Here is a 26,481-nt window from a genome sequence, read left to right as displayed (position 1 = left end):
ATTATGTATCTTAATATATAGTAGGAGTGAAAAGGGGGGCATTAACTATGCAATCATTGATGAATAGCTAAAAATCACGTACAAATACATCACCAGGAGCAAGGGAGACAAAAGCAAAAATGAACTATTGGGACTTCATCAAAATAAAAAGCTTCAGCACAGTGAAGGAAACAATCAACAAAACTAAAAGGCAGCCTATAGAATGGGAGAAGATATTTGCAAATGACTTATTTGATAAAGGGTTAGTATCCAAAATCTATAAAGAACTTATCAAACTCAACACTCAAAAAAACAAATAATCCAGTGAAGAAATGGGCAGAAGACATGAACAGACACTTTCCAAAGACACACAGATGGCTAACAGACACATGAAAAGATGCTCAACATCATTCAACATCAAGGAAATATAAATCAAATCCACAATGAGATACCACCTCACACCAGTCAGAATGGCTAAAATTGTCAACACAAGAAGCAAAAGGTGTTGGTGAGGATGCAGAGAAAGGGGAACTCTCTTGCACTGTTGGTGGGAAGGCAAACTGGTACAGCCACTCTGGAAAACAGCATGGAGGTTCCTCAAAAAGTTAAAAATAGAACTACCCTACAATTTAGCAAGTGCACTACTAGGTATTTACCCAAAGAATACAGAAATACAGATTCAAAGGGGCACATGCACCCCAATGTTTACAGCAGCATTATCAACAATAGCCAAGCTACGGCAAGAGGCAAATGTCCACTGACTGATGAATGGATAAAGAAGATGTGGTATGTATGAATGTATGTGTGTGTGCATATATATATATATATATGCTGAGTATATATACATATGTGTGTGTGTGTGTGTGTGTGTGTGTGTGTATATATATATATATATATATATATAATGGAATGCTACTCAACCATCAAAAAGAATGAAATCTTGTCATTTGCAACGTGGATGGAGCAACAGTGTATTATGCTATGCAAAATAAGTCAGTCAGAGAAAGACAAATACCACATGATTTCACTCGTATGTGGAATTTAAGAAACAAAACACATGAACATATAAAAGAGCTGGGGAAAAGAAAAACAAAGGGAAACAAACCATGAGAGACTCTCAGAGAACAATCTGAGGCTTGATGGCTGGAGGTGGGTGGGGGATGGGCTAGATGGTTGACGGGTATTAAAGGAGGGCACTTGTTATGATGAGCACTGGGTGTTGTATGTAAGTGATGAACACTGAATTCTACTCCTGAAACTAATACTACACTGTATGTTAACTAACTAGAATTTAAATAAAAATTTGAACAAAAGAATCACGTGTATCATGTACAACTTTATGAAAATCTATTTAAAAAGTTACATAAAATGGATAATTTTCCAGAAATACAAATTAAGGAAAAAACAGAATTCCTGAAAAATAAGCAACCCTTCCTTTAAAACACCACACCCAGGCAAATTTCATATGTGAGTTTTACCAAACACTCAAACATCAGATAATTCCTTTTGGTACTGTTTCAAAGATGAGAAAAAGAAAAAGCTAGCCAAATCATTCCATAGGTCTAGTACAACCTTCATATGGAACTTAAAAAGGAGAGTAAAAGAAAGTAAAATTGCTTACCAATCTCATTTTTGAGCAAATTGTAAAGCCCCTTTAATGTTTCTTCCTTACTATCTAAGTAGAATCAATCATTCTGTACTGGCTACTACTATATAGCATACACATACATACTCTATCCACAGCATCATTTAATGCCTTAGTGCACCTACATGTTTTCATATTTGTCTCTCATTGGTGGACACTAAGATCCCTGCAGGCAGGGTTATTTTTTGTATTCATATTCCCTGTAATGAAATACAGTGTTTACTTCAGGGTCATGCTCAATAGTTGTCAAATGATGTAGAAACAGAAGGAAGGGCCTTTCTTCCTTGTGTAATGTGTATAGGCAGGACGTGAAAAATAAAGGCAGTGAGTAAACAAACCACTTGGCTAGAACACAGGTTTGCATAAGGAAGTAACGTTGGAAAGGTAGGTCAGGGCCAGTCAATGTGGGCTTTTCAATGCTGACGCTGTTAGTTATGCTAAAGGCATTTTAGCAAGCAATGGCTAAATCAGACCTGTGCAGAATCCAGATGAGCACTTTTTAGAGCTATTACAGACCTAAAGAGGTGATCTATCTGGTTGAAATCTATCATTTTAAAAACAGACAACTAAAGTCTGAGAGGACAGGCTATCTATCCAAGGCCAAAGAACACAAAATTAGCTAAAAGCAGGCAGAAGCTTAGAGGCAGTAAGCTTGATTAATGTCAGACAGTTAGTATGTATATCGTCTGACCAACAGGTAAACCAAGTTTGTCTAACTCCAAAGGACATCATCTAGATGACACCAGGAGATGAGGTATATAAAACGTATGTATACCCTTTAAGCACTCCTAATTTCATGTAGTACATTCATTTCACATACAGGTAATTTGTGTAAAGTTTAGCTAAATTACTTTTACCTTTATTCTAAGACAGAACATTTAGAATTCTAATTAGCTTTATTACAGTCATTTTGATGAACTCTTTTACTCAATTAGCTTCTGAACCCAAGATCAATAAAACAGTAGGCATGAAAAGCCAATGAATAGGAACAAAGCACTTCCTTAGCCTCACAAAATCCACACCTAAAGCATTATAAGTAGTTTTAGTTACTATAACAAAATTGGAAAAGTTCCAGAAAAAGGCCAATTAATTAATTAGAAAGGACTCTACAGTCTTAAAAGATAGCCTGGAAGTTTATAACACCAGAAAAAGTAGGTAGGGACAGAAAAAACCTGGACTTGCTCATTGTATCTCAGAATACTAACTCCGAGAAATACTTCATAAAGTCTAAATGGTAATAAATTTAGAGAAAATATAGATGTATACTACAGTTATTCCCTGCCTTAGGATGGATTCACGTCCCAATAAACCAATCATATGTTGAAAATATCCTTAGTTGAAAATGCATTTAATACACCTAACCTACTGGACCTCACAGCTTAGCCTCAACTACTTAGACACGCTCAGAACATTCACATTAGGTTACAATTGGGCAAAATCATCTAACACACAGCCTCATGTAATTTACTGAATACTGTGCGGAAAGCAAAAAACAGAATGGTTTTATGGATACAGAATGGTTGTAAGGGTATGTGGCTGTGATCTCATGGCTGGCTGGGAGCTGTGCTGTCTGCCACTGTCCAGCATCATGAGAGAGGATCCTATCACCTATCACTACACTGAGAAAAGATCAAAATTCAAAATTCCAAGTATGGTTTCTACTAAATGTGAATTGCTTTCACATCCTGGTGAAGTCAAGAATCGTAAGTCAAATCATCTGTAAATTGAACTGTCTATATTCTACTCAGGCAAAAACTTAAAAAAGAATAAAGGAGGGTTGCTTTTGTTAAGTTATAAAAAAGAAAAACAAATTCCATACTCAAAGTACTGGTACAAGTTGAAATTACCTGTAGGTTCACAATAATGAATGATGGTAGAACCACTGGCAGGAATAGACAGGGTAGAATACTGTTCTCGCCTCCTAGATTAACCCTTTTGGTGCTCCTGTCTGAGGCAGGATACCAGATGAGAAGGCCATAGCTCTACAGCCCTCCTGATAAATTCTTGCCTTAGCCATGGTTTGGCTCCACAGTCTTCTACCAAATAGACATTTGACTAATGTTTACTGATTCCTTAACTGAAGTTTAAAGAAGGTGATTGATAACATAACTTTGGCAAGCAAGAAATTATAGGCAAGCCGTAATGATAGTACTAATAATGATATTAATAAGAATCACACAATGATCAGCGTTTGAGAGTTTACCATATGTAGATACTGCTCTAAATGCATGTCATAACTTATTTTTCTTCGTTAACTCTATTTTTCAGATAACAAAACCATGGTGCACACAGGTTAATTAGTTGCCCAAGGACAAAGAGCTAGGTAGTGGCAGAGCTAGGATTTGAACCCAGAAGCCTGTGTTCTTAATCACTGTGAGACTCAGGCCAGCCCTGGAACTGTCTATCTTGCAGATAGGATACTTTAAAGGATCCCACTTTATATGTACTTTCCTTTTTTCAGTATTTAGAAAAATAAATTATACATTAAAAAAAGTATTCATCTTTATTTCAGAATCAAAAAAACTAATAATCCTATTTTATTTGTTCTTCAATAAAATGTATATGTTTGCTTTAGATTTACCTCCAGTCTTCCTTGAGCATAACCTAGGAGCAGCAGATTGGCTCTGTCCTTCTCAGGAGAAATGGGGGCCCAAGGCCAAGCATCATCACTGACCAGCGGCCACCAGCAAACAACTGTATCTTGAACACAATTGATGGCTAGATGACGGTCTGCTGTCCTGTTTACTGGGCCCGGTATCTCAGAATAGGAAATCTAATGATTAAGAAAAAAAAGCACATAAGAATCATTTTTTAATGCAAAATCCTCGATGTATTACAAAAATTAAAGCATCTGTAAATGTAGATAAATGCAAGTAAATATGCATGTTAAACATGTGCTTAAGGAGGTGTCAGAATTTACCAAATTCTTTTGACACATATATAAAAAAGACATATGTTCAAAATTCTCCCCATTTTTAGCAGAGGAAAGGGAAAGGAGAAATGTGAGTTAGGGAGGAATTGGCTGTAGCAATCCCAATCAATACCAAAATGTACAGTCATGGCTGCTTGACAGCATCGACCTACACATAGGATTTAAGACCAGCTATATTAAATGACAAGTTCAGTACTGCTGACCAAGAGTATCTGACTACTGTTTAAGACATAACATGTTAACAATGACTGACAACAATAAAAGGAAAAACAACTTGAGGCAAATATCACTTTAAAGAATATATGAGACATATACACATATATTCTGCATAAAGGGATAAGCCACAGCATCATGCGTAAAAGTTTATGCAGCTTCTGAGAATTATGCTTCTCTTTCTTAGGAAGGATTTGTAGAATTTATTATTCAAACTATGTTATTTTGGAACATGGTTATTTGAAAACATAAGCACGGCACCATCTGGGTGACACATGCCAAGGAAATATAGATTGCACCGTATTTCTGCTTAAGGAATTAATGGAAGGTTGATAGCTTGGAAGAAAAAAAAAAAACTATCTTGCCATTGCTGGTCAGCAATAATCGAACCACTTTCTGGGGATTAAGCGCATGGCTAAGCCTACTGGACCAGACACTAGCAAAGGGCAGGGGGTCTTCTTATCAGAGAAATGCTTCTGGAGCCAGTCTCACTACATGACAGATTGCTTTCATATTCCTGTCTGCAAGGCAACAAAGGATGGCAGTAATGCGATAATGCCAGAGTGCAATGGGTGTTAAGAACCCGTTGCATTTATGTATTGTATTTAGTAAATAATCAGGCTCATCCAAATTGTGATCTCACCACTCAACCAAGGCCATTAAAATCAAGGTTAATGCTTTAATAATCCTCTGCTATTTTTTTTAATATGGTCAAAAGGAACCCTTTTCTATTTGCATGGCCATAATATTATTGACCTCTTCATCCTCTGAATGCACATCAAAAGGAACTGAAATCAAAGTAATTACCAGTGTTGTTCTCTCATGGTAAACATTTAACTCCTTGCACTGTCCCTTCACTGTTAAATAAATTGAATTGGATTTTTTAAATGTAGCCTGGAAAACTTGTTAAAGGTCAGTAGATTCAGGATATTTACCCTGCAATTTTCTTTGCCAAAATTATTTCAATCTGAAAGAATTATGGTACAGCTGTAAAGAAAAACAGGATTATAAATACACTATTTCTTTGTTTTAAAATCCAAATGGGCAATGACAGACAACACAGATGTACCTTATGCTTTGAAGTGCAAATTCTTATATTTATGCTCTCAATATTATTATTTTGACTACTTATCTTCTTATTTGAGAGGAATACCACAATGGGATAGCTAGGTCTTTATAAATATACATACAATATTTTGACATCCTATTGCCATGTCACACATTATTTAGGAATTTCTAGATGAAAAAATAGAGTTAAAACAAGAAACTGGCACTTTCAGTCCTCATAGTGCACATCATGTATGTTATCTGAAATTTTCTGTTTCCTGTGAGTTTTAATGGCATCAGTTTTCTATCATGATGGTCAATAGGGCAAATAAAGTGAACAAGTTTCTTAAATTATTCTTCCAAAAGACAAATGGCAGTTTTTACTAAGTATTACATGTATATATATATATTAAACACTGAACCAGAAAGTGAAATCCATGGGCTCTTCCAAAGGGAAGCAGGTTACTTCCCTGCATGCATAGTCCAATGCATAGACATGGAGTGCCCATGTTATTCTCAAATCCAAAGGCATAAAGAATAAACAAACAAGTAATTCCCTTACTTAAGGTGCAAGAGTCCATATACCAGGTCTATTTTCCACATCTCTTCATAAGAAAAGATGACATCCTGGCAGTTTCGCTCTGATCCCATTAATGGGTAGCTACGATCCTTCAGCTGAGAAGACTGTACTAAGCTATCCATCACATCTAAGATGGAGAACTAGTCATAAAAAATTTTACACAATAGCATTGAAAACATTTTAAATAGTTTGAGTTAATGCACATTGGAGCGTTTTATTTATTTATTTATTTATTTATTTACTCACTCCATATTGGTACATTTTAAAGACCAGTATTAGTAAATAAACAACATTTCAAATAAATCTACAATTAGCCAACCTGGAAAATAGCATCCCATTAAGAGTGCTAATACCAGTTTTTTTTACTAACCAAAATAGAATACATGAGTACCACTGATTTTCCAAGTAAAGAAAATCAGTATTAAATGCTACAGAAGCTCCACAAGATTGGCAAATATGACCAAATTAGTTTATTACCACAATGAAAAACTCATTTAATATATTTTATCTCATGTCAAAAAAATTTTTTATAAGAATAGAGGTTTCCACCAAATAAAACTAAATCCTTCCCATACCACTATCATCTCAATCACAATAAGAAATAATCCCAAAGGGCAAAAGGTTAGCTTAAATACTACTTTTTCAAACACACACACACACAAAGTTTCAAGCCATAAAGCTGACTTCTAAAAATCTTTGCCGTTATTACGGATAGATACTCTGGGTATGGCATAAGTGTGCATCTTTTTTAAGGAAGCTTTATATCAGTTCTGTTCCCAGTGAACAGTGAACTGTCTCAAATCCACGTCACAGAGGCTGGATCAATCTTGCAAACACAAGTCATTCCTGAAAAGAGGCCTTGAACTGAAACAGCCTGGAAAATGTATTAGATACTCATCCTAGCAGAGAGTATGCCTTCCAAGCAGTTAAAATGTAATGTGGCAAAACTTATATTAAACACATCATTTAAAATAAAAATCCTTCCTTAACAGATGTAAAGTCCCTGATACAAGGAAACAAATTACCTGGAGTTAGTGAAGGGAGAGATACTAACATATGAAGGAGAATTCGTTTTGCATTCTTCTCCAGTTATAGCTGGGTGGGGGGTGGGGGGGGTGGGTATTTTTCCTCCCCTTGTTTATTACACTTTTCTATTAACCTTTGAAAGTGCCTTCTTTCTTCTTTCTTTTCTTGTGAAATGGAAGCCAAAGTAGCTATCCTTGCCTAGAAAGATGATATGAGGTCTTAGGGAAAAATGAGAATGCTGTATATACTATCCTTAGAAAGAAAAACATTTTCAAATGTGTAATTTGTCTCTCTTATGTGTCTATGATTTCCATAAGTACCAAACATGTCATTATTAGACCCTTATAATGAGATTAAAACAGAAAAGGTAGGAGAGCCACTATTTTTAATAAATCAACCCTAATCATATAATTAATTCTGGTTTTCCAGAAATCTAGAACTGTTCAAAAATACTGAACATAGTATCAGCCCATGTGATACTCTAGCATACCTTAATAATTAATAAAATGACTATAAATTGAAATCTCTACCTTATAATCCAAGGCTGAGAGTTTTTCCAGTCTTTTGTTTACATCAGGAGAACCCATCTTCTTGGTAAACTGAATAAAACATAGTTTGTTTTGTGCCAAAAATGATAAGATGATAAAGTTGTCTGTAAGAAGAGCTAAGGAAAAAAAAAAAGATTTGATAAAATACTGTAAAATACTAAGTTACAATAAAATGATAATGAAGTAATTTTTTCCACTGAAATATTACAAAAAGCTACTTTCAGAATATAAATACCAACTGAAATAACTAGTCTCCCAAATATCATTATTTTACAAGGATATTAAAGATACTATGAATAAACAATAATCATCAAACTAGTGATGCATGGATTTGATACTTTTCCTTTTATCCTGAGACCATTTTATGATACACTGATGTTTGGGGACAACCACCAAATGAGATATATTTGGAACTAGGGCTAGAAAAGCATAAAATAAAGACTATTCCATACTGAATCTAAGATGAAAACATTTTTTTGTGCTTAGCCTTTAATCCTGCATTTATATGATATAAACCATCTGAGAACAAACTAATTTTTTTTAGGGGATATAGATCAGTGTTCTCCACCAATCTTATGTATTTTTTTATTTTAAATTTTTCATCAATGAACTTTCTTTTTGAGGGTATACAAGCTGAACAAAACAAAGCATATTATACTCAATATGCACATTATGTAAGTTAATATCTAATAATGAAGATTAGCAAAAAGATTTCTACAGCTTTATTTCTATGCACACTAGTAGGTAGACAATTAATATTCATAAGTTATATAAAGGGCTACTAATATTAAAAATTATTGATAAAAACATATAATAGGAATTTGAGAAATATTTTATATTGTTCCTAGCATAATGAAATTATACAATGTTTCATATATTTTTCTTCACTTCCACACCCCTGGCTGTGCAAGCAGCAACCAACAGTATATCTACACAATTACAGGAGAATCTGGAGAACTGCCAAGAAATCACATTGTTATCATGGTCTCATGAGAGTGTATTATTTGGGGTATAAATAAAAGAAACAAGTAAAAAAAGATATCTCAGAGACATGAATAGTGTTGGAAGTCTTTTATTTCTTATAGAGGAGCATCAACATGACAAAATCATCACAGCCACTATTTTATTCGTAGTGTCAACAAAGGGGTCAATTATTAGACATGAAAACGGAACTTTTTCCATCGGAAGCTTCCTTGGCACCATGTTCCTGTAAGGAAGAGGAAATGGCACACTTACAATCCTACCCCCAGCTTATTACTATCAGGAATGTTGCTAATTACAGCCATCCTGCCGAGTGCTGTCCTCTAAGATGATGAAATTGTGTCTAAGTCATTCAGTGGTAGCTAGTGAGAGCACATAGCAGAAGGAAGGTTTCTGTGTTCTCACCTCTGTCCTTTCCACTGGTGCACACTTTGTTCTGATTATTCAATTTAAGATACTGACAATTTTCAATTTCTAATGATAATGCAACCTGTTTCTTAAACCTTTTTACCTTCAATAAAAGAATATAAGCTTAAAACCTCAGGAGTCAGCACAGTATAACAGAAAGAAAATGGGCTCTGTAGCTAGAACCTGGGTTCAAATCTCAGTTTGGTTATTTTCAGGCTGTTCCTTAGTATCTCATTCATGGGCATGTTCCTTAGTATCTTAGCTTCAATTTCCTTATCTATAAAATGGAGATAATTATACCATATAAAGTTGTTTTTTTAATTAAATAAGTAGGTTGGTATAGTATAGAGCCTTTCAGGGCTCAATAAATGTCAGTATCCTACCTTTTCAATAATTGGCTTAAAAAATTTTTTTATGTGCTTTGTGGCAATTACATACTGGTTGTGTTATACTTAAAAGAATCCAGCTTTGTATATTTGGCATTGGTTTTTGATATTTAGAAATACTGCCCAAATTCTCTCAAAAGTTAGTATTCATAGACTTTGGTAACAAAGAATCTTCCTACGAGCCAAATTACAGACTTATTTTTTTTTTACTGGTGATTGTGTTGACACATTTGAGTTATTTTTTTCAAAATTCATTTGAAAATGAAAAATATTTGAAATGTCAACAATAGGGGGCTAATTTTGAAAACACACACCAAAAAAAAAAAAATACCCTATTTTGAAAATACATTCACATTTTTAAAGGAAAAACTGAAAAATACTCAGAATATGAGCCTAACACTTGACAAAAACTTTGGTATTAAATATTAGTCAAAACTTGTATTTGTCCCAGGGGTTGTAACTATGCTATTATAAGCAGATTACTTGTGTTTGCAAGTCCCCAGTGGTAATAATTAGTGTACCTGTTGACATACTATTTCTCCTGCCCCACTGTTAATGTAGGCAATTGACTTGCACATGGGGGTAATTACCATCACTGATGGAGTCTGAGATGAGCTTCCCCACCAGGCTTCTGTCAATCACTACTTTCTCCAGCTGCGGCCCAGAGAGGCTTAGGGACACCAGCACACCTGAACCAAAGAGGAGCTAAAACCCGGTAAAGAGGAAGAGTGGGAGGAAGATACACTGAGCATTAGTCTTTCAAAAATCTCTCTTCAAATGTATAAATTATACAGACATTTACACAGCATTTATACCATGAAATTATAAAGAGTTTTTCTTCATCGAAAACAATTACTGCCATTCTGAGTAAATAGGAAAAGGTGGCTAAATGATACAACACAAGAAGTGCATTGGTCAAAGCTATGTGCAGAAACTGAGTTTAGTTCACGTTTATTAGAAGTCTAATCATCTAAACATTCAGAAAATACTCATGGAGAGATAAATGCTTTGCACTGCATTCAGAAATATAATGTGTTCTATTAGTATTTTGAAAGATTACTTTTTATATCTGAAATTAAAAGACGATTTCCAAATAGTTGTTCCTAGACATTAAATATAGAAAAGATGCAACCATTAGAATACAAACAGTGTATGTTACAATTTATTTGGACTTTAAACCCCACTTCTACAAATAAAGATCTTGTCAGTTTAAAATATTAAAATACATGGGGCGCCTGGGTGGCTCAGTCGGTTAAGCGGCCGACTTCGGCCCAGGTCATGATCTCGTGGTCCGTGAGTTCGAGCCCCGCGTCGGGCTCTGTGCTGACAGCTCAGAGCCTGGAGCCTGTTTCAGATTCTGTGTCTCCCTCTCTCTGACCCTCCCCCATTCATGCTTTGTCTCTCTCTGTCTCAAAAATAAATAAACGCTAAAAAAAATAAAATAAAATAAAATATTAAAATACATGTAAATCAAGGCAATTAAAATAAAATGTTAAACTTTAAAATTCGTAAATAAATAATACATACCACAAACAATTCCTCAAGAAGAGATAAACACAGTAAAGTACTCAGGCTTTATCAATATCAGGGTTCACCCAACCCCCCAACAAGAGATGACTGGATATTGCCATTATGATTTTATATTGCTCCTTCCCATTTGTGGCAACATAATTCATTCATCTCCAAATGTTTAAAACTTCTGAAAGGACTATGCATATGCGTATGCTTGTTATCTATGAGATTATGAAATATCAACATTGGAAGAAATTGTTTCACCTTCAAGGCAACAGACTCAAAGCAGATGAATCATGGAATAGCATATGGTATAAGAAGAAAAAAACCAATTGTCAGTAAACTAATCATGAACATGCTAGCCAAACTCAAAGACAACTATGATTTTAAACAAAACAGGGGAATTCCCCACCTACCTAGATATCATGTCCCAGCTAGAAAGGATGTTTCTGTGTCAAGACATATTTAGACATGTGTGAAAGATGAGCAGCACGAGGGACCAGGTTATTATAAAGAAAGACGACTACTTCCCCATTGCCTAACAGATTCCAGGCACAGGAATAAGAAAAGAAACTGAAGGGTCCCCCGTGACTTAATAGACTGTCCATTTAACATCAATGCCCCTATAGGGTGCAGAGGACAAGGAAGATGTAATCATATTTATTCATTTGGGAGACTAATAAGAGAAGAACATTTGTTCCAAGAATTTCAAAATATTCAGAAATTAATTAATCTCTACTGAATTACATCCAGCTCTGCAATATCCCTTGATGGAAAACACTGATATTTCCCTCTGGGGAATTCCCCAATAACAACAAAGCATGTGGTCTTTATTTCTAAATTCTCCCTTCTCAAGCAGGTAATTTTAGGGTCATCTTTCATTTCTAGTTCTCCCCTATGTAACAGCTTTTTTCTCTCCCTTCCCCATTTGTTCAAAACATCTCTAAAATCTGCCATTTTAAATGTATTTTTATCTACCAAAACCTTAACCTATACTCTTGAGCATCTCTTTTCTTAATTATTCACTGACTACTAGCTCCTTGTGGGTACTAGCTAGGCCACTTGTATCTTTGTACCTTCAATGCTTAAACAATGCCAGGCACAGAGTAAGTGCTAATTAAATGTTTGGAGAAAAAAAACATAATTAACTCATTATAGGATCTGATTATTCATAGTTAAAAAGAAACTTAGTCTAATCTTCCACTTCCATAAGTTCCTTTTCCTTCTGCAGCATTCCTTCAAGGATCAGCCTATTCTTGAATACTTCCAGTGATCAGGAGCTCATTATCTTACCACTGGACAGTTCTAATCGACTCAGAGATCACTCGGTCATTTTTTTCATTCAACAAACCTGAATGTTGATTATATGCCAAGCACTAAACTGAATTTAGTGGCTCAAAAGTTAATAAAATATAATCCTCAAAACAGATGAAATATAGATTAATAGAGGTAGAGATATAAGAAAACAAATGTAATAAAGTGCTATTACTGGTCCTATTATAAGAGTACATACAGGGGAGACTGGAGAGACTGAGGAGAAGGTGGTGATGCTTGAGGTAAAGGCTAATAATGCCTTCTAAGAACTCCTACAGTAATCCAAGTTTTTCTTCAATAGCACACTTTCAAATACTAAAGGGTAGTAGCATAGTGTTAAGCCTGGACTCCGAAATCAGAATGAAATCAGCACTAGCTCTACCTCTTACTAGCTGTGTGACCTTGTGGGAGTTGCTTAACCTCTCTGTAACTTCATTACCTCATCTGAAAAGGTAATATCTACTTCATAGGAAGAGCATTAAGTAACTTTTTACAAGTAGTATTTAGAATAATGCCCGGCACATATTAATGTTTGCAATTACTATTACTATTTTTTGAAGTTTATTTATTTCGAGACGGGGGGGGGGGGCAGAGGGAAGAGAGCATGAGCAGGGAGGGGCAGAGAGAGAGGGAGAGAGAGAATCCCTATTGCAAAACAGTGAGATCATGACCTGAGCCTATAGCAAGAGTCAGATGCTTAACCAACTGAGCCACCCAGGAGCCCCTGCAATTACTACTGTTACTGTTATTCAGCCAGTACTCATATGATGTGTGCTCACTATACTATTTGCAATCTCTGAGCACATTCTTTTGTCTTTCTGAAAATCTTGCGCCCAGATTGGACTCAATACTAGACATGGTACACTAGACTCCAGGTGAGTTATCACCAGTACAATCTTTTGTCACCTTTCCCATTTGCTATGGTTTCATAAAGATATTGTCTCCAAGATATTTGCAACTTCCTCCAGAAGTCTGGAATTTAATTTGCCCAAGTCTCTCAAATTTCTTGTTCCTTATTTTCTGCTCTCAGCAACATTATCATGAACTGGCCCTCATCTCCTAACGGTAGTTGCTATTTCTATGTATGAGCATCTGCTATCTTATAAAACTAATTCTATATGACCACTTTAGTGGGATGGAGACGTAAAGTACAACCTGTGAGAGTAGGTAAAAGAAGGAATTTAGGCTGGAAAGGATTCAGAGGGGAAATGTCCAGGTACAGGAAGAAAGAGTGCATATGCTACAGTACACACCACACGGAGATAGGAGCAGTGATTTGGGAATTGCGAATCCTGCCCAGTGAGTTTCAGCATTCCTTCAGAATCTTTCCTTCCAAGGACTGGCACAGCCTACTTATTCATTCATTCATTCATTCATTTCACAAATCTGTATTAGTATTTGTATGAGCTAGGCCCTGTTCTAGATACTGAAGATACAGCAGTGAATATAACAGACAAAACCTTTTCCCTACCTCCCCTCAGGGAGTTGCGTTCTAGTGTGGACACAGGAAACAGGCAAAACATTTTGATATAATGTCAAATAGCAGCAAGAATTACAGAGAAAAATAAAGCACAGTAAGGATGGGGATTTTAGAAGAATGCTGTTTTGAGCAGAATGACTAATTAAGAAAAAGACCTGACGAGATGACATTTGAGTACAGACACAAATGAAGTGACTGAACAAGACACAGATTATTTGGAGAAAAGGAGTCTGAGGCAGAGAACAGCAAATGCAAAAACTCTAAGGTCAGAATGTGCCTAGGATGACTGAAGAAAGCTAGGCCAGAGAAGCTAGAGGGAAGTGAGTGACAGTGATATTCACAGAGGCTAAAATTAGAGAGGTAGTTGGGCCAGGTTAGGTCGATGAGAAATCACTCGGTTTTAAGCAGCAGAGAATTATGGTCTAATTTATGTTTTGTTTTGTTTTGTTTTGTTTTGTTTACAGCTTATGTATTTATTTTTGACAGGGGGTAGGGGAGCAGAAAGAGGGAGGTGGAGAGAGAATCCAAAGACCTGAAATCATGACCTGAGCTGAATCAAGAGTCAGAAACCTGGGGCGCCTGGGTGGCGCAGTCGGTTAAGCGTCCGACTTCAGCCAGGTCACGATCTCGCGGTCCGTGAGTTCAAGCCCCGCGTCAGGTTCTGGGCTGATGGCTCGGAGCCTGGAGCCTGTTTCCGATTCTGTGTCTCCCTCTCTCTCTGCCCCTCCCCCGTTCATGCTCTGTCTCTCTCTGTCCCAAAAATAAATAAAAAACATTGAAAAAAAAATTAAAAAAAAAAAAAAAAAAAAAGAGTCAGAAACCTAACCATCTGAGCCACCTAGGTGCCCCTAACTTATATTTTAAAGAGGGGTCTGGCTGGGCAAGAGTATAAGCAAGGAGACCTTAGGAAACTACTGCAAGAGAGAGAAGATGATGGCTGGGCTAAAATGGCAATGCTACAAGAAATGATATGTGGACAGATTTGAGATATATTTTAAAGAGGATCAACTAGGAATTGCTTAGGGACTGGATGTGGCATACGAGAGAAAAACTAAAAAATGTGGGGGCTGAGCAACTGGGTTTAATGAGTTATGGAACACCCAAGGAGACACTATTCAGGGGGAATCAAGAAATTGGTTTTGGACATGTTAGTTTATGGTGTCTATGGACACAAAAGTAGAGATATTGAGTAGACAATTAGAAATGAGTCTGAAGTTTAAGGTGAAGTGGGGGCTGCAGATATATATTTGTGAGTCATTTAGTCATTTAGGTAGTATTAAAAGTCATGGAACTGGACAAGCTCTTCTTAAAAAATGAGTAGAGGAACTAGAGTGCTAAGTGAAATTAGTCAGTTAGAGAAAGACAAATATCATATGACTTCACTCATACGTGGAATTTAAGACACAAAACCGATGAACTTAAGGGAAGGGAAGCAAAAATAATATAAAAACAGGGAGGGGGACAAAACATAAGAGACTCTTAAATATAGAGAACATACTGAGGATTGCTGGAGGGGTTGTGGGTGGGGAGATTAAGGCAAGAGGCATTAAGGAGGACATGCATTGGGATGAGCACTGGGTGTTATATGTAGGGGAAAAATCACTGGATTCTACTCCTGAAATCATCATCGCACTATATGCTAACTGATTTGGATGTAAATTTTAAACAATTAAAAAATTTAAAAAATTTTTTAAAATTAAAAAAAGGAGTAGAGAGGTCAAATGGGTGGCACCCCAATCCACAACTTATGGTATCTTCATAAGAAGAGGAAGAAACAATAGAGAGTTCCCTCTCTCCATGTGCACACATAGAGGAAAGGCCATGTGACAACACAGTAAGAAGACAGCTGCAGGAAGAGAGGCCTTACCAGAAACCCTTACCAACCCTGACAACACCTTGATCTTGGAATGCTAGTCTCCAGAACTGTGAGAAGAAAAAAAAAAATCTGTTGTTTAATCAATCAATCAATCAATAAAAGTTGATAGAGAAAGAAGCCCAAGGTCTGAGGTTTGGGACATTCCAAACTTTAGAGTTGTTAAAAGATCAGATTAGCCCTCTTACTGAAACCTAGTTTGGGTACTCATTAGGATCAAGGTGTGTCCATCATTACCTATCTCTAAATGTCTTGTGGCCTAGAGGTATCTCTGACACCAGATTTTGAAATAAGAAAGTATAGATAAATTAATAAGCTAATTAATGCATTTTTATAAAACAACCTGTGGGAAAGCATAAAGTTTCCAAGTACTGGTGCCAAAGATACTCCTGGGTAGAGTAACGGAGATAACCAGAATTAGGAAAAAATAGTCTCAAGTTCAAGAAACGAATATTCCAGTTCAGACAGGAAAGTGTTTCCACCTGTTTCCCTAAAAGGTTGTTTTTAACTCACCAAAATGAAAATGGCCTTTGTAAGATTTGGCAGGACAAGAAGGAAAAGGGGCACTAAGATACTGTCCTATCCCACTACAAGGAGTTGCAGATTTCTGACAGCTCAGAAAATGAAAAAGAGGACAGCAGTAAAGGGAAACCACTATAAAGCAGATAGATCTGAGCTTGGGAATAGATCTACATGATGAATCAATGAGAAGACCCATGAGATTTCCCAAAATTGTTCCAATTTTAATGTTGTTCTTTGTGTACAACATGACTAAGGCAAAACAGGAAATGAAACTTGTCCTTTTCTCAGACACCCTCCCAGACAGGAAGTATCTTCCTTATTATTTCTGCTCAGTCCATGTTTCTTTCCATTGCCTTTTATCATTTCTCCTTCTCATTTTCTTTAATAAGCTCATACCAAAGAGCTTTTCTCTTTAAGAAACTGGGAAATGATTCCTATAATCTTTAGATGGCTCTTCAAATGATTTCTTCTAACCTTAGATTCAGTACTTAAATGGAAATGAAAAGAAAAGGGAAAAGAAAGAGAAAATTATATCAGATGATACCATTAATCAAAACAAAACATAAACAACCACAAGAACCTGAGTTTTATTCCATTCACCAGGTCACAATATGCATCTCCTATATAATCCAAGTATATAGACAGGGATACAACAGTGAGTAAGGAAGACACATGTTAGTAGAATATATATATAAAATAAAGTAGAAGACCTCATCTCAGCAAGAAGTGCAGGTTTTGGTTAGGATAGATGGCTGCTTCCTAGAAGAGAGAGTTTAATATGCCAGAGAAGAGAAAAGCAGCACACTTGGTCTCTAGTACTAAAGAACTGATATAGTATTGTGAATGAGCTATTTTGTAATAGTGATCACAAACAAGTCCATTGATTTCAATGTTCTCATTGGTTAAGAAAACTTTCCCCCATCCCAAATCCATGTGATTATCATCACATCTGAGGAGAAAATGAAAAGTAAAGTAGGCCAGGTGAGTACTAAAAAATCAACAATGAGTGACAGGTTTAATTCACAATCTGAAAATTAAGTCATGAACAGGCAGCAAAGATTGATTTTCATAATCATTAGCAGACATGTGGGAGACAGCAGGTGCTGAATACTACAATCCAGAGAGGCAACAAAGTATTAGGACCACTGGAGTGAATTCTAGGGCTGAAGCAAATATTTAAAGCATTGTAAAGCCACTCCCCTAGCGGTCCAGTAAATTGACATCACGTCGACACCTCACTCAATCCTGCCCCCGATCCAATCCATGGGATAAATTCTGGAGAAACTCTGAGAGCTATAAATAGTCAAGCAATTTTACATTGGGGAACTCTAAATCAGAGTGTAGAGTCACTGATCATTTTAAGAGATAACGTGCTGGAAGAAGGATAACATGTCTTCTGTAATTTATTCCTTCATTCAGCAAACATTTGAGTATAGAGGGAAACCATACCTGACTAAACTGTTAAGGTAGAGAAACAAAAGTGAATGTAGTTAAGACAAGAACAAAAAAATCTAATTGACTCATCAAAGGAAATTGAGTTAAGAAGAAGAAACAAAAGTACAAGAAATAAACAGGTATTTTTCTGGATACAGAGTGTTAACAAAGGGGTTTTCCAATGATTTGTGTGGTGTAATTCAATATATGAAATAGATACATGCCTAGAAATTTGCTTAAGTCTATTTCAATCATAAGAAATCTCATTTTCTTACTTATTACAAGTAATGTTACTTTTTTTTTAAGTTTATCTATTTGGGGAGGGGGGTGAGGGACAGAGAGAGGGAGAGAGAGAATCCCAAGTTGGCTCTGCACTGTAGGCACAGAGCCCAACATGGGGCTTGTTCCCACAAACCATGAGATCATGACCTGAGCCAGATCAAGAGTCAGACACTTAACCGAATGAGCCACCCAGCACCCCGGCAATGCTATTTTAATCTCTAATGTAATTTTCAATCCACCTCTTTTATATTTATATATAATAATTACATAAAAGTGATCATTCCTAGAAAATATAATCATGGTGAAATTCACACACACACACACACACACACACACACACACACACACACACACACAAAGGGTACAAAGGTAAATACCCTATTTGCCAGTAGTTTTAAAGGTCAAAAGGGATAAAAGCAGTGGTAAGAAGTGAATAGGAAGACATACCAGACAGCACACTACTTTTGTACAAAATTTTATAATTTACAGAGTACTTTTAGATACGTTCTAATGCATGTAAAATGCCAGTACAACTCTGGTACATAAAAAGAACACAAGTTAAAAAATAATAGTAACAAGCTTAATCTTCATATTAATTCACAATCAGGAGGGTTAAGCAACTAATGAAAGGTCTCATAATTAGTAAGAAAGTAGAGACCAAGACATAGGACAAATCCAACATTTTTTCTCACACCACTGAGGAACTAACATCCTTAAGCCTCACTTCTCAGTTGACTTCCATGTAATATCCCATCTGGCTTTCCTCTCTAGCTCTTTCTACTCTAAACCAGCCTCCCTCTACACCAGAGGTTCTCAGCTAGGGGTGATTTTGGTTATCAGGGGACATTTGGCAATCAATGTGTGGAGGCACTGTAGTTGTCACAAGATGTTTATGTGAGTCACTTCCACAGGGGCTCACCTGAAGAAAGTTCTCATAAATGAGTTGCTGTGGAGGCAAAGGTGTTTTTCCCTACCTCCATCAAGCAGATCAGGAGGATCTTCAAATTCTAATCAACACTTTCCACACATAAAGAAAGGGCGATGAATGAAGACCTGGTCAGATATCTTAAATGGAGCAGTGAGCAGTGCACAGTTCATATCAGGAGCCTGGAGGAAGCCTGTTCTGTATGTTTCTAACCATGTTCAGGGCAATGAGTGATAACTCATGCCAGCTGTCAAGATAGAGAGAGCCGCAGGGCAAGTCAGAGAGCTACCATAGCTAGATAGAAACATCCTGTAAGAACACCTCCTTGCTTTTGTTCTAATTCTCAGCTCACCAATCAGCTTTCTTATCTATAATTTAGTCTCTTGAGTAATTCATCCATCAGGTGGGAATGCCCCAAGCAAATGAACAAAATCTATGATAACAGATATTTCTGACACTATAAATTAATAAACTGCCATGCAGTTAATAAATCAGTTGCTTCTGAGTCTGGTTATTGTGAATGTTGTTAGTACAAGAAAACAAATGGAGATAACATAGAAGATAGATAAGTTTAATTAATCATAAGTTTTCTGCCCAAGTCTACGATACATTGTTGAAGTGGGGAGGGCAGAATTTTTAAAACTTACAGACCTACATGAATAGCAAGAGCCCATTTTATTAGAAAAAAGCAGTGTGGTATGTGTATATATACGTATTTGGAAATTATCTGCATAAATACAAGAAAATGTCAGAAAGAGTATGCCCCAAACTGTTGACACTAGGTACCTCAAAGAGGTGAAATTAGGAGCTGGAGGCATGAATTTTAACTTCTAGCCTTATAGATTTGTTAAAAATTGGGATTACGGATGAATTTTTAAGTTTTTATATGTCTTTGGTATTTTTCTATAAAACTTTTCAAAAACAAAGAAGCAGCTCTTAAAATATCTGGCCACAGGGGCGCTTGGGTGGCTCAGTCGGTTAAGCGTCCGACTTCAGCTCAGGTCACGACCTCGCGGTCCGTGAGTTGGAGCCCCGCGTCGGGCTCTGGGCTGATGGCTCAGAGCCTGGAGCCTGCTTCCGATTCTGTGTCTCCCTCTCTCTCTGCCCCTCCCCCGTTCATGCTCTGTCTCTCTCTGTCTCAAAAATAAATAAAACGTTAAAAAAAAATTTTAAAAAAAATCTGGCCACAAATAAATTTATTTATTTATGGTTTTAAAGAGATACTTTTATGCCAGAAAATGTGTTTCTAAGAAGTCTGAATTTAATTCATACTGAGGGGCGCCTGGGTGGCTCCATTGGTTGAGCGTCTGACTTCGGCCCAGGTCATGATCTCACAGTTCATGAGTTTGAGCCCTACGTCCGGCTCTGTGCTGACATGACAGCTCAGAGCCTGGAGCCTGCTTCCGATTCTGTGTCTCTGTCTCTCGCTGCCCCTCCCCCACCTTCAAAAATAAATAAGCATTATAAAAATTTTTTAAAAATCATACTGAAGATGAACTACAATATGGATCCTTACTAAAAGGATCAAATAGAAAACTGGACTGAGTCCCTCTCCTCAGCAATTTCACTTATTAAAAAAAATTTAAAACACTCTTTGTTCTTACCTTGTTACCTTATTAAATTGTTCATCCATATCCAATTTTTTTACTTACTAAAAAGCTTATCACTGTAAAGTATGGTAGATCCAAATTATGGATTATTATGCACCTACTAAAAACAAGGAGATAGATGTAGATCACTGACAGGTTATACACGTGAAGCAAGTTACAGAACAATATCTACAGAGTAATTCCACCTATTTTAAAACCATGCATATGCATACATATACACAGATGAGTGTTTGTAAACACAGAAGGACATAAACCAAACTGCAAACTGATTACCATGGAGAGGGGAATGAATTTGGGGTTGGGGAGGTACTTTTAATTTGTATTATACATCTATTTTTACTGTATGCCATTTTACAGTGATAAGGAGCCATTTTAATTATTTTAAATTTTACTTGTTTTTTATTCATTTATTAATTTATTTTTCTAAGTAGGCTCCATGCCCAACATGGGGCCTGGACTTATGACCCTGAGATCAAGAGCTGCAGGCTCTACCAACTGAGCCAGCAAGGCACCCCTAATTATTTTAAATTTTAAAACATTAAAAGTGGGAATAAAGGTCACCACTAAATATTTTTTCAGTTCCCTTAGTTTGAATTTACCATTTTTAATTGCTCACCTTCACTGAACAGATCTCAAATTCACCAGCGGATTTTCTTCAATTTCTCTAAAATCTACCATTTCTAATCTAACTCCTTGTCTGTTCTCTTTTACTAGAACCATACTGAACAGCTGCCCTTGACACCTTCTGCTTTTCCTTCCCTGTAATAAAATACTAATATTAGCATAAATCTAAAAGAGCATTTCCCAAAGCAGAGTCTGTAAAATACGAATCTTTGAAAATGTTCCAGAAAAGCTTGAAAATTTTGTGTATAAGTCAACCTCATGAAGACCGGCAACAGCACTTCCCGAGTTAATTTAAACACACACATACACACATTCACCCTTAATATGTTGTCAGATGCCTTACTAATTTAAAATTTTGGAGTAATTATTCTGGGTTTAAGCATAGGAGAGATTTCTTAGGATTCGTATTGTTAAATTGTTACTACTTCTACTTTTTTGCTGAGTTAGAAATATAAAACCACAAAAATCCTTGAAAATAAAAATCACAAAAACTGAGCAGTCAAGTTTTAGAACTTCTCCCAAATAATTTATAACTGTGTTCTAACTTAACATACCAGGCACAGTCCCTGCCCCCACTTGGAACTTTTAGTCAAAACAATGAGGTAGATAATAGTTAGATGGTCACACAATAAAGGTAGAACTGGAACCACAATGAATGTCAAGAAGCACATGGTCCTGTAAAAGCACATAATGGGGGACAGAGCTTGTCAAGGAAGGTTTCCCTAAGGAAGTGATAACTGGTGGTCTGAGATGGAAGGAGAAGTGCCATCTCAGTAGCAAAGGGCATTTTAGGCAGAGCTAGGAACAATTTGTGCAAAGGCCCTGAAGAAAGAGATAGCATGTAGAGCATGAGGGACTGACAGAAGCTGGGTATGGCTGAGGCACTGAGATGTTTTCATTTTGTTTTGTTAGGACACTGAGACTTTTAAAAGAGAATATAGTAGGGGATGAGGTAAAAAAGGTAAGTAGATTGGAAACAGTTCAGTTTAGCCTTCAAGAGTGGTGTGATGCAGTAATTTTTAAAATTCAATTTATTGATTTAATTTTGGAAATGAATAATATATTCATGTAGTTCCAAAAGAAAACAACAACAAATTATACAGAGATAATTAAAAGTCTTGTTCCTTTCTCTGTACCTTCCCACCCATACTCCCCTACCCCTGCCCTAGTTAATCAGTTTTCAGTTTCCTATCTATTCTCCAGAGTTGTAGAAGGGTTTTAAGCATGAGAGTGACTGGTTTGCTTTTAAAAAATCATTTTGGCTAAAGTGTGGAGAAGACTGATGGGGAGCAAACATGGAAGCAGACAGAACACTTAGGAAGTGTTTAAGCAGTCTAGAAGAGAGGTAAAGTAAGGTAGCTTTGACTAAAGTTATGAGCAAAGGGATGGACAGCGTCCGGCAGATGTGAGAGAGATGTAGGAGATAAAATCAATAAGAATAAGAGTTTAGTTAGACATGCGTGTGTGGTGGGAGGAGTCAGGTAAAGAAGACAATCATTTGAGGAGTGCCTGTATAGCTCACTCAGTTGAACATCGTATTCTTGATTTCAGCCTGGGTCATGATGCCAGGGTTTCAGCTCAGTGCTGAGTGTGGAGCCTGCTTAAGAGTCTCTGTCTCTATCTCTGTCTCTATCTCTGTCTCTAACTCTCCTTCTGCCCCTCTCCCCTGCTCATGCTCTCTCTCTCTCTCAGAAAATAAAATAAAATAAAATAAAATAAAATAAAATAAAATAAAGAGGATAATATCAAAGATAAACAGGTGACTTCCAGCATTCTGGTTTCTAAAAGTGGATGGAAGGCAGAGCCATTCACTGATACTGGAATGGCAAAAGAAGAATAGGTAAGGGGCTCGGGGTTCCATCTTAAAGATACTGTGTTTGGGGCTGCCTGGTTGGCTCAGTCAGTAGAACATGTAACTCTTGATTTTGGAGTTGTGTGTTCAAGCCCCATATTGGGGGTAGAGTTTACTAAATAATTAAATAAATAAATAAATAAATAAATAAATAAATAAATAATTTTAATTTTTAAAAAGATACTGTTTGAAATATCTTTTTTTTTTTCTTTTTTTTTTTTTTTTAATTTTTTTTTTTTCAACGTTTTTTATTTATTTTTGGGACAGAGAGAGACAGAGCATGAACGGGGGAGGGTCAGAGAGAGAGGGAGACACAGAATCGGAAACAGGCTCCAGGCTCCGAGCCATCAGCCCAGAGCCTGACGCGGGGCTCGAACTCACGGACCGCGAGATCGTGACCTGGCTGAAGTCGGACGCTTAACCGACTGCGCCACCCAGGCGCCCCTGTTTGAAATATCTTTGATGTACTCAAGGGGAGACATCAAATAGGCAGCTAGATTTATGGACTTGGGGCAAAGGGGAAAGGTCTGAGCTCTATAAAGAAGCCACTGAAGCTATGGATATAAATTTGATTATCTAGGAGTTGAGAGAAGAGGAGAAAGGGCTTAGAATTGGGCCTTGAGGAATTCCAACATTTCAAGGAGACAGGAAAGGAGCATGGGCCTATAAAGAAGACAGAGAAGAATGCCACAGAGGCAGAAAGAAAACTGGAAGAACAAAGTGTCAGGAGAACTAACAGAAAAAAGTATTTCAAGAACAAAGAGGTGGTCAGTAGTGTTAAGTCCTCTTGTGTATTTCAGATGATGCTTTCTAAAAAAAGTCTACCGCATTTAGTAATACAGAGATTTTTGCAACCTTAGCGGAAAGTTTTTCAGCATAATAATCAGGACAAAAGCAAAATAGGAGTTGGTTGAATGCTGGGTGAGCACTGAGAGGAAAGGGAGATCACAAATAGAGACAATTCTTTTGAGAAATCTGATTTTGAACGAAAAGGATAAGACCAGAGATGATTAAGACTTGTGTTTATTTGTTTTAAAAGAAAAGAGTTGCACTTATTTAAAATTTTTTTTAAGATTTATTTATTTTTGAGAGACAGAGAGAGACAGAGCATGAGCAGGGGAGGGGCAGAGAGAGAGAGGGAGACACAGAATCTGAAGCAGGCTCCAGGCTCCAAGCTATCAGCACAGAGCCTGATGCGGGGCTCAAACTCACAAACCGCAAGATCATGACCCAAGCTGAAGTCGGATGCTTAACTGACTGAGCCACCCAGGTGCCCCAAAAGTTGTACTTACTTAAAAGCTGTTTGGGAATCACGGGAATCCCAAATAGCTAAAGCAATACTGAAAAAGAACAAAATTAAAGGACTCATATTACTTGATTTCAAAACATATTATAAAGCCACAATAATCAAAACAGTGTGATTCTGGCATACAGACAGATCTATAGACCAATGAAACAGAACAAAGAGCTCACATACGAAGCCTCACAAATATGGTTAAAGTGATCTTCAACAAGAATGCCAAGACCACTCAAGGGGAAAGTTACTTCAACAAATGGTGTGGGGAAAAACTGGATATCCACATGCAAAAGAATGAAGGTGGACTCTTAAGCTACACCATACACAAAAATACCAAAATGGATCAAAGATCTACATGTAGACACAAAAGTATAAAATTCCTGGAAGAAACCATAGGGAAACAGCTCTAAGACCTTGGATTTGACAATGATTTCTTGAATAGGACATCAAAAGCATAGACAACAAAAGCAAAAATAGACAAATGGGACTTATCAAACCTTAATACTTTAGTGCATCAAAGTACATTATCAATGGAATAAAAAGGCAATCTACACAATGGGAAAAAATATTTGCAAATCATATATCTGGTAAGGGGTTAATTTACAGAATACATTCTTTAAAACTCCCATAAATCAACAACAACAAAAATCATATAACCCTTAAAAAACAGGGAAACAACCTGAAAAGACATTTCTCAAAAAGGAAACCATACAAATGGCCAAAAAGCATATCAGCATCACTAATCATTAGAGAAATGCAAATCAAAACCATGATGGGATATCACCTCACACCCAGTAGGATAGCAACTATCAAAAAAAAAAAAAAAAAAAGTGTTGGTAAGGCTTAGAAAAATTGGAACCCTATGCACCATTGCTAGGATTGTAAAATGGTACCATCACTATGGAAAACAGTATGGGGTTTCCTCAAAAAATTAAAAATAGAACTGTCATCTGATTCAGCAATCCCACTTGTGGGTATATATCCAAAAGAATTGAAATCAGGGTCTTGAAGAAGTATTTGTACCCCAGGTTCATAACAGCATTATTCACAAGAGTTAAGAGAAGGAAGGAATCCAAATGTCCATCAATGGAAGAATAAATAAAATGTGGTATATACATATATAGTGAAATATTATTCAACCTTAAAAAGGAAGGAATTTCTGTCACATGCCACAAAATGGATGAACCATGAGGATTTTATGCTAAGTGAAATAAGCCAGTCACAGAAAGACAAGTACTGCATGATTCTACTTATATGAGATATCTAAATTAATCCAACTCAAAGAAGCAGAGAGTAGAATGGTGGTTGCCAAGGGCTGGGAGTAGGGGGAAAGGGGATTTGTTGTTTAAGGGATGCAGAGTTTTAGTTTTGCAAAATGAAAAACTTCTGGAGATCTGTTTCATAACAGTATGAATATATTTAACACCACTGAATTGTACACTTAAACATGATTAAGATGGAAAATTTTATGTTTTACCATAATAAAAATATTTTTTTTTAATTTTTTTAATGTTTATTTATTTTTGAGACAGAGAGAGACAGAGCATGAACAGGGGAGGGTCAGAGAGAGAGGGAGACACAGAATCCGAAGCAGGCTCCAGGCTCCGAGCTATCAGCACGGAGCCCGACGCGGGGCTCGAACTCACAGACTGTGAGATCATGACCCGAGCCGAAGTCGGACGCTTAACCAACTGAGCCACCCAGGCGCCCCAATAAAAATATTGTTTAATGAAAAAAATTTTAAGTTGATTCCAAAGATCCAGTTGATAGTAAGTTTCAATTTAGGTCTGGGGCACCTGGGTGGCTCAGTTGGTTAAGCATCTGACTCTTGATTTTGGCTCAGGTCATGATCTCACATTCATGAGATTGAGCCCCACATTGGGCTCTGTGCTGTTCTAACAGCACGAAGTCTGCTTGGGAATCTTTCTCCCTCTCTCTCTGCCCCTCCCCAGCTGTGCACATGCCTCTCTCTTTCTCTCAAAATAAATAAACTTTTAAAAAAATTTAAAAA

General features: G+C 36.7%; 1 protein-coding gene across 3 annotated transcripts in view; it reads right to left on the bottom strand.

Annotated features, from left to right (window-relative positions):
* The window catches only part of WDPCP (WD repeat containing planar cell polarity effector), a 377,252-nt gene that overhangs the window by 243,793 nt on the left and 106,978 nt on the right, over positions 1-26,481 (bottom strand). For 2 of the 3 annotated variants that reach the window (XM_060604729.3, XM_060604709.3), the window contains exons 7-9: positions 10,336-10,450; positions 7,953-8,086; positions 4,206-4,397 (exon numbers count right to left, since the gene is read on the bottom strand). In XM_060604729.3, the coding sequence (XP_060460712.1) occupies positions 4,206-4,397; positions 7,953-8,086; positions 10,336-10,450 (441 nt within the window). The remainder of the gene's footprint in view (positions 1-4,205; positions 4,398-7,952; positions 8,087-10,335; positions 10,451-26,481) is intronic. The other variant, XM_078444546.1, reaches the window with a different exon arrangement.

Source organism: Panthera onca, chromosome A3, assembly GCF_046562875.1.
Source record: "Panthera onca isolate mPanOnc1 chromosome A3, mPanOnc1 haplotype 2, whole genome shotgun sequence".
NCBI classification, from domain to species: Eukaryota; Metazoa; Chordata; class Mammalia; order Carnivora; family Felidae; genus Panthera; species Panthera onca.
This window is presented reverse-complemented; position numbering and strand designations above follow the sequence as displayed.